At 42.0% G+C, this 13,464-nt stretch overlaps 1 protein-coding gene across 1 annotated transcript in view; it reads right to left on the bottom strand.

The window, feature by feature from the left end:
* LOC126355870 (solute carrier family 22 member 7-like) overlaps positions 1–13,464 on the bottom strand; it is a 160,689-nt gene that overhangs the window by 42,892 nt on the left and 104,333 nt on the right. The window contains exons 4-5 of the mRNA XM_050006370.1: positions 7,293–7,450; positions 1,081–1,249 (exon numbers count right to left, since the gene is read on the bottom strand). Of these exons, the coding sequence (XP_049862327.1) occupies positions 1,081–1,249; positions 7,293–7,450 (327 nt within the window). The remainder of the gene's footprint in view (positions 1–1,080; positions 1,250–7,292; positions 7,451–13,464) is intronic.

The following is a 13,464-nucleotide window of genomic DNA, read 5'->3' on the forward strand; positions in this document are numbered from 1 at the left end:
ACAATGGAGTGCCGAGCCCAGAGGAATTCCAATTCCAGACTCACTACGCCACAACACAATTCCTCCGCGTAATAGAATGCGTAAAACACGGTAACGACAAAGAAGGACGAGAAAGCATTGTTTTCCTAGACCGACGAATGTATTTGGCAAACAGCTTCAAATGATAATTGAACGGCGCTAGAATTCCGCACTGTTTCATAGGTGTCATGCACCCATGCCTCGCTGACAGAAGTTTCCAGAGATTCCAGGTAAACAGTCAATACTGCATGGTAAACAGACGGGAGCACCTCGACGAAGTATACTGGAATCCCACGTGTTAAGCCTCCACGACCACGTGATGGTAGCCATACACACCGATGACGTAACTATCCTGGCACAGTACTAAACATTATCAAACATCATATCAGCCTACAGACAGCACTGAAAATTCTCAGGCTTTGGATGGAGAAATCATGAGCTTAGCAAGTGGAAGTTAATTATACTTACAAGCAGATCCTTCCCCCTCCCCCCAACCTTCCCCACTGCACATGCACAAACAGTGTAGATAAATTTCATTACACACACATTTATCTGTAAGAATTAGCTATCTCGGCATTTAGTTGTACTGGGGAGGGGGGAACTGAAACCAGAGCTTAAGTCTGACCTTTCTTATTCTACACAATGCTCAACAGACAAAGTACATTGAATAGGGGTGTGGTTAGTACTTGTATATAACTCTCATTACTTGGCTGATGACGTACGTAACAGCCGTTTGGGAACACCCAACACAATCTTCGGCCCCTGCAGATGATTAATTGTGAGCAATATCCCACGAAACAACAGCAACAACTATTGTATAGTGAAACGAGACACTCGAATGCTCCACGTATCTCGCTACGTGTTTCGCATCACACCTTTCTACACACTTCGCTCGTAAAAATAATCTCCTGACGAACTTCGGCTCGTAGACAAGACACGCTGACTAAACATAAACATGTATATATTCGTCGTCCGTTGTTCATTCCGATCAAAAACAAAATATATTAATAATTATTGTATCTTTACGCATCCTCGTGTATTCTTTTTTTTTGCGTGTGTTACCTGAAGAAGAAGAATAGCGCGAAACAACTGAGGGCAGCAAACGAGAGGGAATAGTTCCAGTTGGGCATCGCCCAAGACACCAGACCGGCCAGCATCACTCCAGCGGCCATGCTGCAGGATGCGTAGCAGTTGATCACAGTGCGGTGCTTGATATCAGTCAGCTCCAAGCCTGAAACACGACAAAACGTCATCAGTCTTCGTTATCAAAAAACACAGACTACACTTCAAAGATGTTCCTGTGACGTTTCGATAATTTACTTGCGGGACAGACACCATAGCAGTATGTATGGCTCCACAACAAATAATTTTTAATGAAAGCCTAAAACTGCAAACGAGAAGAATTTACTTAGCCAAGGGCACCTGTTCTTCGCCAATTGTAGTAAGAATGTTATTCACATTGAAACTGTTACTTCGTTTGCAGCCTGTTGCCGTCAGTTTTCAGGAGTTTTGGTTTATTTCTGGAGATGCAGAGGCTTATCTCACTAGGGGTAAGATAGATACTGCCTACAGGGAAATTAAAGAGACCTTTGTAGAAAAGAGAGTCACTTGTATGAATATCAAGAGCTCAGATGGAAACCCAGTTCTAAGCAAAGAAGGGAAAGCAGAAAGGTGGAAGGAGTATATAGAAGGTCTATACAAGGGCGATGTACTTGAGGGCAATATTATGAAAATGGAAGAGGATGTAGATGAAGATGAAATGCGGGATACAATACTGTGTGAAGAGTTTGACAGAGCACTGAAAGACCTGAGTCGAAACAAGGCCCCCGGAGTAGACAACATTCCATTAGAACTACTGACGGCCTTGGGAGAGCCAGTCGTGACAAAACTCTACCATCTGGTGAGCAAGATGTATGAGACAGGCGAAATACCCTCAGACTTCAAGAATAATATAATAATTCCGATCCCAAAGAAAGCAGGTGTTGACAGATGTGAAAATTACCGAACTATCAGTTTAATATGTCACAGCTGCGCGAATTCTTTACAGACGAATGGAAAAACTGGTAGAAGCGGACCTTGGGGGAGATCAGTTTGGATTCCGTAGAAATGTTGGAACACGTGAGGCAATACTAACCTTACGAATTATCTTAGAAGAAAGATTAAGAAAAGGCAAACCTACGTTTCTAGCATTTGTAGACTTAGAGAAAGCTTTTGACAATGTTAACTGGAATACTCTCTTTCAAATTCTGAAGGTGGCAGGGGTAAAATACAGGGAGCGTAAGGCTATTTACAATTTGTACAGAAACCAGATGGCAGTCATAAGAGTCGGGGGGCATGAAAGGGAAGCAGTGGTTGGGAAGGGAGTGAGACAGGGTTGTAACCCCTCCCCGATGTTATTCAATCTGTATGTTGAACAAGCAGTAAAGGAAACAAAAGAGAAATTCGGAGTAGGTATGAAAATTCATGGGGAAAAAATAAAAACTTTGAGGTTTGCGATGACATTGTAATTCTGTCAGACACAGCAAAGGACTTGGAAGAGCAGTTGGACGGAATGGACAGTGTCTTGAAAGGAGGATATAAGATGAACATCAACAAAAGCAAAACGAGGATAATAGAATGCAGTCAAATTAAATCGGGTTATGCTGAGGTAATTAGATTATGAAATGAGACACTTAAAGTAGTAAAGGAGTTTTGCTATTTAGGGAGTAAAATAACTGATGATGGTCGAAGTAGAGAGGATATAAAATGTAGACTGGCAATGGCAAAGAAAGCGTTTCTGAAGAAGAGAAATTTGTCAACATCGAGTATAGATTTAAGTGTCAGGAAGTCGTTTCTGAAAGTATTTGTATGGAGTGTAGCCTTGTATGGAAGTGAAACATGGACGATAACTAGTTTGGACAAGAAGAGAATAGAAGCTTACGAAATGTGGTGCTACAGAATAATGCTGAAGATTAGATGGGTAGATCACATAACTAATGAGGTGGTACTGAATAGAATTGGGGAGAAGAGAAGTTTGTGGCACAACTTGACAAAAAGAAGGGACCGGTTGGTAGGACATGTTTTGTGACATCAAGGGATCACAAATTTAGCATTGGAGGGCAGCGTGGAGGGTAAAAATCCTAGAGGGAGACCAAGAGGTGAATACTAAGCAGATTCAGAAGGATGTAGGTTGCAGTAAGTACTGGGAGAAGAAGAACCTTGCACAGGATAGAGTAGCATGGAAAGCTGCTTCAAACCAGCCTCAGGACTGAAGACCACAACAACAACAACAATTTTTTTAGTGTGTTTCTAGGTGGTTGGCTTTTCCTTTTCTGTCTCTATGGTCGGCCAACGACTGTCACACTCTGTGTGATTTTAATTCCTTTTGTCTGCTCTCTCTCTCTCTCTCTTACTCTTTCTTGTCCTGTGTCGTCTGTTGTCATCTCCATTGTTAGTTTTTATTCTGTGTGGGTGTTTGAAGTTTTGGACAAAGGGACCGATGACCATAGCAGACTGGTCCCTTCAATCCGACAAACCAACCAACCACTTGTCTTTTCATCAGATTACCTTTCAAATGTAATATGTACGAAACAATATGACTAGTGATGAAAAAAATATACCGGTAACTTAAAAAAAAAGATGAGCGGGGCTCTATCCAACGATGCACCGATTACGGAGCCTGAAATCTAACCAGACGACCACCGTCATCTAATGTTCAGGACGTGTACGTCAATGAAGCGTGAAACTTCTCTTGCCATTTTCTCCAAATTGCCTAGGAAGTACGCCATAGTACTCGCACGTTATGCTTTCCAGATGTACTTCTAAAAGTGTCCAGAAAGTCATGACCTTCACTTGTTAGTAGCTGAATTCCTCTCGTGTAGATGTGTTCTCTTTTCTGAAATTAATCGGCGTGGCAGAAGCACTTACAAAGTCGAAATGTCATTTGTCTCTTCTATTTGCACATCCATCTGGGAAACAAGGTACGAGTCGAATGTATACGGAGGAGCCAAAACATTACGGTTGCTGCCCACCGCGGGGCTCAATGTCGCCCAGTGAAGTTGCGGGTCTGTGACGTGATCAGGAAAGGATACCGGCAGAGCAGAGATGGGAACCGTTCTAGTGATGTTGCTGTTGTTGTTATTGTGGTCTTCAGTCCTAAGACTGGTTTGATGCAGCTCTCCATGCTACTCTGTCCTGTGCAAGCTTCTTCATCTCCTAGTACCTACTGCAGCCTACATCCTTCTAAATCTGCTTGGTGTATTCATCTCTTCGTCTCCCTCTACGATTTTTACACTCCACGCTGCCCTCCAATGCTGAATTTGTGATCCCTTGATGCTCAGAACATGTCCTACCAACCGATCCCTTCTTCTTGTCAAGTTGTGCCACAAACTTCTCTTCTCCCCAATCCTATTCAGTACCTCCTCATTAATTATGTGATCTACCCATCTAACCTTCAGCATTCTTCTGTAGCACCACATTTCGAAAGCTTCTATTCTCTTCTTTTCCCAACTGTTTATCGTCCATGTTTCACTTCCAAACGTGGCTACACTCCATACAAATACATTCAAAAAAAAAAATCCTGGCACTGAAATCTACATTCGATGTTGGCAAATTTCTCTTCTTCAGAAACGCTTTCCTTGCCATTGCCAGTCTACATTTTATATCCTCTACATTTCGACCATCATCAGTTGTTTTGCTCCCCAAATAGCAAAAGTCATTTACTACTTTAAGAGTCTCATTTCCTAATCTAATACCATCAGCAAAACCTGATTTAAATCGAATACATTCCATTATCATCGTTTTGCTTTTGTTGATGTTCATCTTATATCCTTCTTTCAAGACACTGTCCATTCCGTTCAACTATTCTTCCAAGTGCTTTGCTGTGTCTGACAGAATTACAATGTCATCGCAAACCTCAAAGTTTTTTTTTCTTCTCCATGGATTTTAATACCAACTCTGAATGTTTCTTTTGTTTCCTTCACTGGTTGCTCAATATAAAGATTGAATAACATCGGGGAGAGGCTAAAACCCTGTCTCACTAGCTTCCCAAGCGTTGCTTCCCTTTAACCCCCTCGACTCTTATAACTGCCATCTGGTTTCTGTACACATTGTAAATAGCCTTTCGCTCCCTGTATTTTACCACTGCCATCTTTAAAATTTGAAAGAGAGTATTCCAGTCAAAACTGTCAAAAACTTTCTCTAAATCTACAAATGCTACAAACGTAGGTTTGCCTTTCCTTAATCTAGCTTCTAAGATAAGTCTTAGGGCCAGTATTGTCTTACGTGTTCCAATATTTCTACGGAATTTAAACTGATCTTCCCCGAGGTCGGCTTATACCAGTTTTTCCATTCGTCTGTAAAGAATTCGCGTTAGTATTTTGCAGCCGTGACTTATTAAACTGATAGTTCAGTAATTTTCACATCTGTCAATACCTGCATTCTTTGGGATTGGAATTATTATATTCTTCTTTAAGTCTGTGTGTATTTCGTCTGTCTCATACATCTTGCTCACCAGATGGTTGAGTTCTGTCAGGAATGGCTCTCCCAAGGCCGACAGTAGTTCTAATGGAATGTTGTCCACTCCCGGGGCCTTGTTTCGACTCTGGTCTTTCAGTGGTCTGTCAAACTCTTCAGGCAGTATGCTATCTCCCATATCATCTTTATCTACATCCTGTACCATTTCCATAATATTGTCCTCCATTACATCGCCCTTGTATAGACCCATCCAACCCCTTAGTATGCATATACACTCCTGGAAATGGAAAAAAGAACACATTGACACCGGTGTGTCAGACCCACCATACTTGCTCCGGACACTGCGAGAGGGTTGTACAAGCAATGATCACACGCACGGCACAGCGGACACACCAGGAACCGCGGTTTTGGCCGTCGAATGGCGCTAGCTGCGCAGCATTTGTGCACCGCCGCCGTCAGTGTCAGCCAGTTTGCCGTGGCATACGGAGCTCCATCGCAGTCTTTAACGCTGGTAGCATGCCGCGACAGCGTGGACGTGAACCGTATGTGCAGTTGACGGACTTTGAGCGAGGGCGTATAGTGGGCATGCGGGAGGCCGGGTGGACGTACCGCCGAATTGCTCAACACGTGGGGCGTCAGGTCTCCACAGTACATCGATGTTGTCGCCAGTGGTCGGCGGAAGGTGCACGTGCCCGTCGACCTGGGACCGGACCGCAGCGACGCACGGATGCACGCCAAGACCGTAGGATCCTACGCAGTGCCGTAGGGGACCACACCGCCACTTCCCAACAAATTAGGGACACTGTTGCTCCTGGGGTATCGGCGAGGACCATTCGCAACCATCTCCATGAAGCTGGGCTACGGTCCCGCACACCGTTAGACCGTCTTCCGCTCACGCCACAACATCGTGCAACCCGCCTCCAGTGGTGTCGCGACAGGCGTGAATGGAGGGACGAATGGAGACGTGTCGTCTTCAGCGATGAGAGTCGCTTCTGCCTTGGTGCCAATGATGGTCGTATGCGTGTTTGGCGCCGTGCAGGTGAGCGCCACAATCAGGACTGCATACGACCGAGGCACACAGGGCCAACACCCGGCATCATGGTGTGGGGAGCTATCTCCTACACTGGCCGTACACCTCTGGTGATCGTCGAGGGGACACTGAATAGTGCACGGTACATCCAAACCGTCATCGAACCCATCGTTCTACCATTCTTTGACCGGCAAGGGAACTTGCTGTTCCAACAGGACAATGCACGTCCGCCACCCAACGTGCTCTAGAAGGTGTAAGTCAACTACCCTGGCCAGCAAGATCTCCGGATCTGTCCCCCATTGAGCATGTTTGGGACTGGATGAAGCGTCGTCTCACGCGGTCTGCACGTCCAGCACGAACGCTGGTCCAACTGAGGCGCCAGGTGGAAATGGCATGGCAAGCCGTTCTACAGGACTACATCCAGCATCTCTACGATTGTCTCCATGGGAGAATAGCAGCCTGCATTGCTGCGAAAGGTGGATATACACTGTACTAGTGCCGACATTGTGCATGCTCTGTTGCCTGTGTCTGTGGTTCTGTCAGTGTGATCATGTGATGTATCTGACCCCAGGAATGTGTCAATAAAGTTTCCCCTTCCTGGGACAATGAATTCACGGTGTTCTTATTTCAATTTCCAGGAGTGTATTGTACCACAGTGGAATGGTAGGGAGATAGTATGATTGTGGTTCGATGAACCCTCTGCTAAGCTCTTAAATCTGAATTTCACAGTATTCATGTAGATGTAGATGTAGATTACTGTAAAAGCTACGTCAGTTTTTCTAACACTCACCAACAGACAAGATCGATTCTAGCATGGGCCCAGCCGCAGCTGACACCAGTGATACTGCCAGGATGAAGAGCGGGAGCACGTGTGGAGACAGCACGACCAGCACTCTGCTGACCACGTGGGCTGACAGGCACAGCAGCTGCTGGAGGCGTCGGCCATACCTGTCGTCAGCAAGAGTCAGCTCAGCCTGTGTGTCGAGGTGGTGGGCAGTCCAGCTAGCAGATACACTCCCACGATTATGCGCTGCCACTTATTGAACGAAGTATTACCTTTATTTGTTGATGGACTTTGTGCCTGGTGCAGAAAATAGCAACTGGAGTAACCATGACCTAAGACGGTTTACGAGTGACTATTAACACTTTCGGCAATATGCCCTTATGGCACATGTGCCTCGGGTTTATCGGCCGTGTAGATGGCGCACATGTGGTATATGGGCGTAGCTTCTTCAACCATAAATATAATAGACCGGCCCTGACGTCATTTTCGTGGCTCTCTGGGCTGAAGTCACGTGAATGTTGGCAAACCATGGTTGTTTCGTGTTGCGCTTATGGCTGTACTCAGCATTTTGTCAGGGGAAATGGCATTACATTTCACGTGTTGTAAGGAAGCCGCCTTCTCACACCTTATAAAATTCACATCAGTCTTTCCATTGTGTGCCAGCCAGTCCGCTGTAACTAGCTCTGACGTCATACATGTTGCACAATACTTTAAAAATCAAGTAAATAACCTGAAACGTTTCTAGCATGTCAGGAGTAATACTAAATTAATATGTGTTGAATATCAGTTCAATAACTTTAACCATTTTCGAAATTTGGATGTTTTTCGGTAAAAATCATTGGCGCAACAGAAAAGAGCTAGAAACTTAAAAATATATATTTAAATTCCTTTTGCATAATAATTTAGTAGAAACAGTATTCTGGATCTCACAAATTAAAATTATAGTTGAAAATCATGATTTTCTGGTTTTTATCTTAAAAATTAAGGAAGCAAGATAGATTAAGTAGGCGAATAAATAAAGCTAGGATGTTTAAATTTAAGTAGATGGGAGATTCGCTATAATCATAAAAATGTGAGAAGTTTCAACAGAATAACTATAAAACTATAGCGATAGCTTATCTCCAAAGAGCAAGTTCAGAGCTCGTCTACTGCGTGCAGTGTAATTAAATTAATTCTCTCGCCCAAAATATTTGACTTAGCCACGTCAGATTTTATTATAATTACTTAATTGTGTGCTGATTGCACAGTTAAATTTAAAGCTTCGTCGGCCATCAGCAAAGGAAGCAATGATTTATTCAATAACTTGAAGTGGTGCATTACTAGCCCAGCGGCAAGTCGGGAGAGCAGATTTGATCAGGCGTTCCCTTAGCCGTCCGCACCACGGCTTTATATGTAAGAACGCTGCGCGAGAAAAGAAAGGCCCCAGTTCTCTCCAGACGCTGATTAGCGCACCGCCTGTGCCGGGAGTCGCGTCGCGGCGGTATAGTTGATATAAACAGTTTCGGATGCAGTAATAAATTACTCAGGATACGCCTAACCATGAAATCGTTTTCAAGTGAACTGTGAATTCTGGGATGACGTTAATGATCTATCTTTAGTTTGCGTATGTCGTATTTTCACGTGCCGCCGCAGGACAGACATTCTACCATTATGTTCATTATCATCAAATTATGGCGAGCATTCACTTAAACATTTGATTTGAACAGTTACAGTGACATCAGCGCATTAGACTCTGAACTGTTCTAGTAGTTGGGTTGTGTGGATTCTTTTTGGTCTGTCACTTTCAGAATATAGTGAACATTTGAGAGAGAATGGTTTTTGATTATGAATCCCAGACAATCTCCTAATTCCTCAGAGCTATAAGCTGTAGCTATAAATGTATTTCTCAGATGAAGTGGGCACTAGGACTTTTAATTACAGGCTTCACGTTTGGTAATCACTTTCTGGTTGCCAATATTGTAGTTAGAAAGCCAGTGTTGAGAACGGTAAACAACAGCATTAAATAAATACAAAACATTTATTCTATTATTCCACCTGCCGCCCCACAGTGTACGTGTTTCTATGATAGTTCAGATGCGTTTATTGAAATCTGTTGAAGTGACTTTTATATGTTTATTACACTTGAAATAGAGTATCACGTAATTTAAAGTATTGAAAGTGATGCCTGTGAAGTCAGACTCATATTACATTTTAGAAAGTATCTGCGATAATTCGGTTACAGAAGTAAGTATAACAGTTTTTCGTTGCTACTCATAGGTTCCCTAAGGATGAAAACCGAAGGCAGCTTTGGATACAGGCCCTGAAACGGAAAAACTTTAAGCCATCTGCACATACGCGCCTTTTTGTATATTCAAGTGAGATTATAATAAGGTAAGAGCACCTATAGTAGACACATGAAAAGAGTTTTTTCTACCTTCTAATACTATTAAATAAATGTTGGCTCCAAAATTATTTTCTGGAACTTCAGAGTCTCACCTTTCATCTAAAATATCATTCTTTTAAAAACTGATAGTTTAAACTGTTGTAAAAATACTAGGAACTGAACCTTTGAAGTGCATCTAAAATTAATACTCTAAAATGGACCTGCTCCTATAGCCGACAATTTTGGCACCTATAGTTGACATAATTCCCATTTTCTTTTATAAGTGACTAGAGCTCAAAACGTTGCGAATCCAATGTTTAAAGTTTTGACACGAGCCCACTCTTACTGTTTAAAAGAATTTTAACGACATTTTACATTAATTGATAGTTTATAGTAATTTCGTCCCGGTGCCCACCAGAGGGGCGTTCGATGTATTTGATAGATTTTATAAATGGTACTGTGAACAAATCAAGGTCAAATGTAGTTCTGACATAATTTTTCGCAAATAAAAAAAGTAATTTTTGTTGGAACCGTTTGGCAGTCAATTGAGAAATGTGGGTAAAATACGATACAAACATGGGGTGGCAGACCGCTGATTTGAAATCCCGCCATGTTTTGCCAACAGTCACGTGGTTTATGTTGGAGCCACACCAGCCCTATGGCTTCTGCACAGCAAGTCCAGTCTACTAGTATCTATGGTCAAAGTGTAGATTTCCATTTCATGGAATGTGCTTTCGCCTGTGCTCCATGACTTTCGTCTGTGAGACAGCTGTAGAAGTTCATATTTTGTCTTCTAGATGCAGCAGATTTATAAGTGTGCATGTAAACTTGTGACATTGTTGTTCATTTTTTTTTAATTTTTTGTAAATATTTTATTGAAACTGTTAAAGCAGAAGTAGAGACATCTTTTTTGAAGTGAAATCTATACTGAAACTCTTTGATAAGATTAAAATGAATTTACATATTAAGAAAAATTGTGTAATATTTACTTTTAAATATTGTAAAGATATCTATTTGTTGTTGTTGTTGTTGTGGTGGTGGTCTTCAGTCCTGAGACTGGTTTGATGCAGCACTCCATGCTACTCTATCCTGTGCAAGCTTCTTCATCTCCCAGTACCTACTGCAACTTGTGTCCTTCTGAATCTGCTTAGTGTATTCATCTCTTGGTCTCCCTCTACGATTTTTGTCCTCCAAGCTGCCCTCCAATACTAAATTGGTGATCCCTTGATGCCTCAGAACATGTCCTATCAACCGATCCCTTCTTCTAGTCAATTTGTGCCAAAAACTCCTCATCTCCCTAATTCCGTTCAATACCTCCTCATCAGTTATGTGATCTTCCCACCTAATCTTCAACAATCTTCTGTAGCACCACATTTCGAAAGCTTCTAATCTCTTCTTGTCCAAACTATTTATTGTCCACGTTTCACTTCCATACATGGCTACACTCCATACAAATACTTTCAGAAATGACTTCCTAACATTTAAATCTATACTCGATGTTAACAAATTTCTCTTTTTTAGAAACGCTTTCCTTGCCATTGCCAGTCTACATTTTATATCCTCTCTACTTCGACCTTCATCAGTCATTTTGCTCCCCAAATAGCGAAACTCCTTTACTACTTTAAGTGTCTCATTTCCTAATCTAATTCCCTCAGCATCACCCGACTTAATTCGACTACATTCCATTATCCTCGTTTTGCTTTTGCTGATGTTCATCTTATATCCTCCTTTCAAGACACTATCCATTCCGTTCAACTGCTCTTCCAAGTCCTTTGGTGTCTCTGACAATCTATTTGTTATAATTATTAAATGTAAAAAGGTGCTATGATGCAATTACGTATGTAATAGTTACTAGCACACACTTAGGGCTGTGTGAGATACGTGCAGTATAAAAGATGAAGTAGTTCCGTCAGGAACGGAAAGCTGTGTAACCGTAGGAAAAGGTGGGATCGGAAACGTTTGGCGCGCTTTGGCGGCCGCGAACAAAATCAGTCGGTGGCCAGTGATCTTTGAGGCAGCACGTACAGCGCCAGCATAGTGTGGAGTGCGCCGTGTTTTTGCATCTTGCCTCGGTTGGAAACTGCAGTTTATCACGGCCTGGTATGGGGAGAAAAACGGGCTGTTGATTATACGATGGATCATCGCTATGAAGAGGAAATAAGTCCGACATGGATAACTGCTCTTGGCCGTTCTGATATTAATGCAGTTGTTGCCACCAACGCCACCGTCGCTGATCACAGCTTATAGGGTACGACATTTTAGCTATGTATTATAGTGTGTGTAATGTACTTTAAGAATACTAACCAATTAACAATTCTGTCCACCTGGTAATTTATCCCGCTCATAAACCAAGCAGGATCCTTACCTAGGAAATGAAAATTCCGAGTGACCTGTATTCAGCCAAGGCTGTGAAATCTGTAATATATTGTTGGCGAAAACCAGTGATTAATCAGTGGAATAATTGATGGAAAGAATAACTGAGAATGTCATGATTAACATTACTATTATTTTCTCTGTTAAAAGGTTATGTCAGACTCAGACACCACATTAGATAAATTGTTTGATGCTTTCACATTACTTGTTAATGAAAGGAAATACTAAGTTGATGATTAAGGGTGATAAATAGTAACGTTAAACAGTTTATAGTGAATCAGTGAAATGTTGAGTACCAAATATGTTGATGTAGAACCCCCCCCCCCCCCTCCCCCTGTGCAAATTTACTTTTGCTTTCATGAAATCAGTCAGTTTGATTAAGCAATTTGGTACTGTAGTTTTGCTTCGAGCGACAAAACTTTTCTTGTATTGCTGAACCATCTTTTATCTAAATCTAAAGTGAAGTCTGTTGTGGGGAGTTCCAACCTTTTCTGCTGGCCTACTCAGCTTCATTACGTGTGCCTTATTAGACTGGCAAATAATAGTGTACCACCAACTCCGTATATTGTTATCGATGCAGAATAGTAATCTAACTACTGTTATTTGCCGTACCTCTGAACTAATGACTTGTTTGAAGAAACGAGTTAAAGTCCGATGCTTATTCCTTAGGTTAAACACACGGTTATTACACTTGTTTTGTGGTTTTGCTGTCCGAATAGGTAACTGTATTTCTGTTTGTTACATTGCTTATCATTAACAGTATAGTATAAGAATATTACAGTTGGTTTTACATGACAGTATGTTTTGTAAACAAATTCAGAGAACACAAAATACACTCAAGTATTACATCTGGTTTTACATATCAGGACAGTAAATAACACACACAAATGGTTCAAATGGCTCTGAGCACTGTGGGACTTAACTTCTGAGGTCATTAGACCCTAGAACTTAGAACTACTTAAACCTAACTAACCTAAAGACATCACACACATCCATGCCCGAGGCAGGATTCGAACGCGCGACCGTAGTAGTCCCGCGGATCCAGACTGCGGCGCCTAGAACCGCGCGTCCACCACGGCCGGCTAACACACACAAAACAAAGGAAGAATATTACAAACTATCATGAAGAAATGAAAAACAGAAATGTTTTCCAACAAGCTTCAAAGCAAGGGACTTTAAAGTTCTGTCAATTTCTATTTTTTTCTGTTTTTGGAAAAGTACAAGAACAATGGAGCCTAACATTATCGTAATCTAACATTGAAAAGGCCGGCGTACACCTTGTTAGTCGGCTTTACAGCTGGTACCCAGTCGCGAGAAACACGATGAAGTGCAAAAAACTTTTCTTTCCCGTTTCTCTAACGTTTACTGTGAATATTTTTATTTTGTGCACGGATGTCACCAAGCAGAAGATACCTCTCGTGGATTTTGTAAAAGGAAGTTAGT

Source organism: Schistocerca gregaria, chromosome 3, assembly GCF_023897955.1.
Source record: "Schistocerca gregaria isolate iqSchGreg1 chromosome 3, iqSchGreg1.2, whole genome shotgun sequence".
Lineage (NCBI taxonomy): Eukaryota > Metazoa > Arthropoda > Insecta > Orthoptera > Acrididae > Schistocerca > Schistocerca gregaria.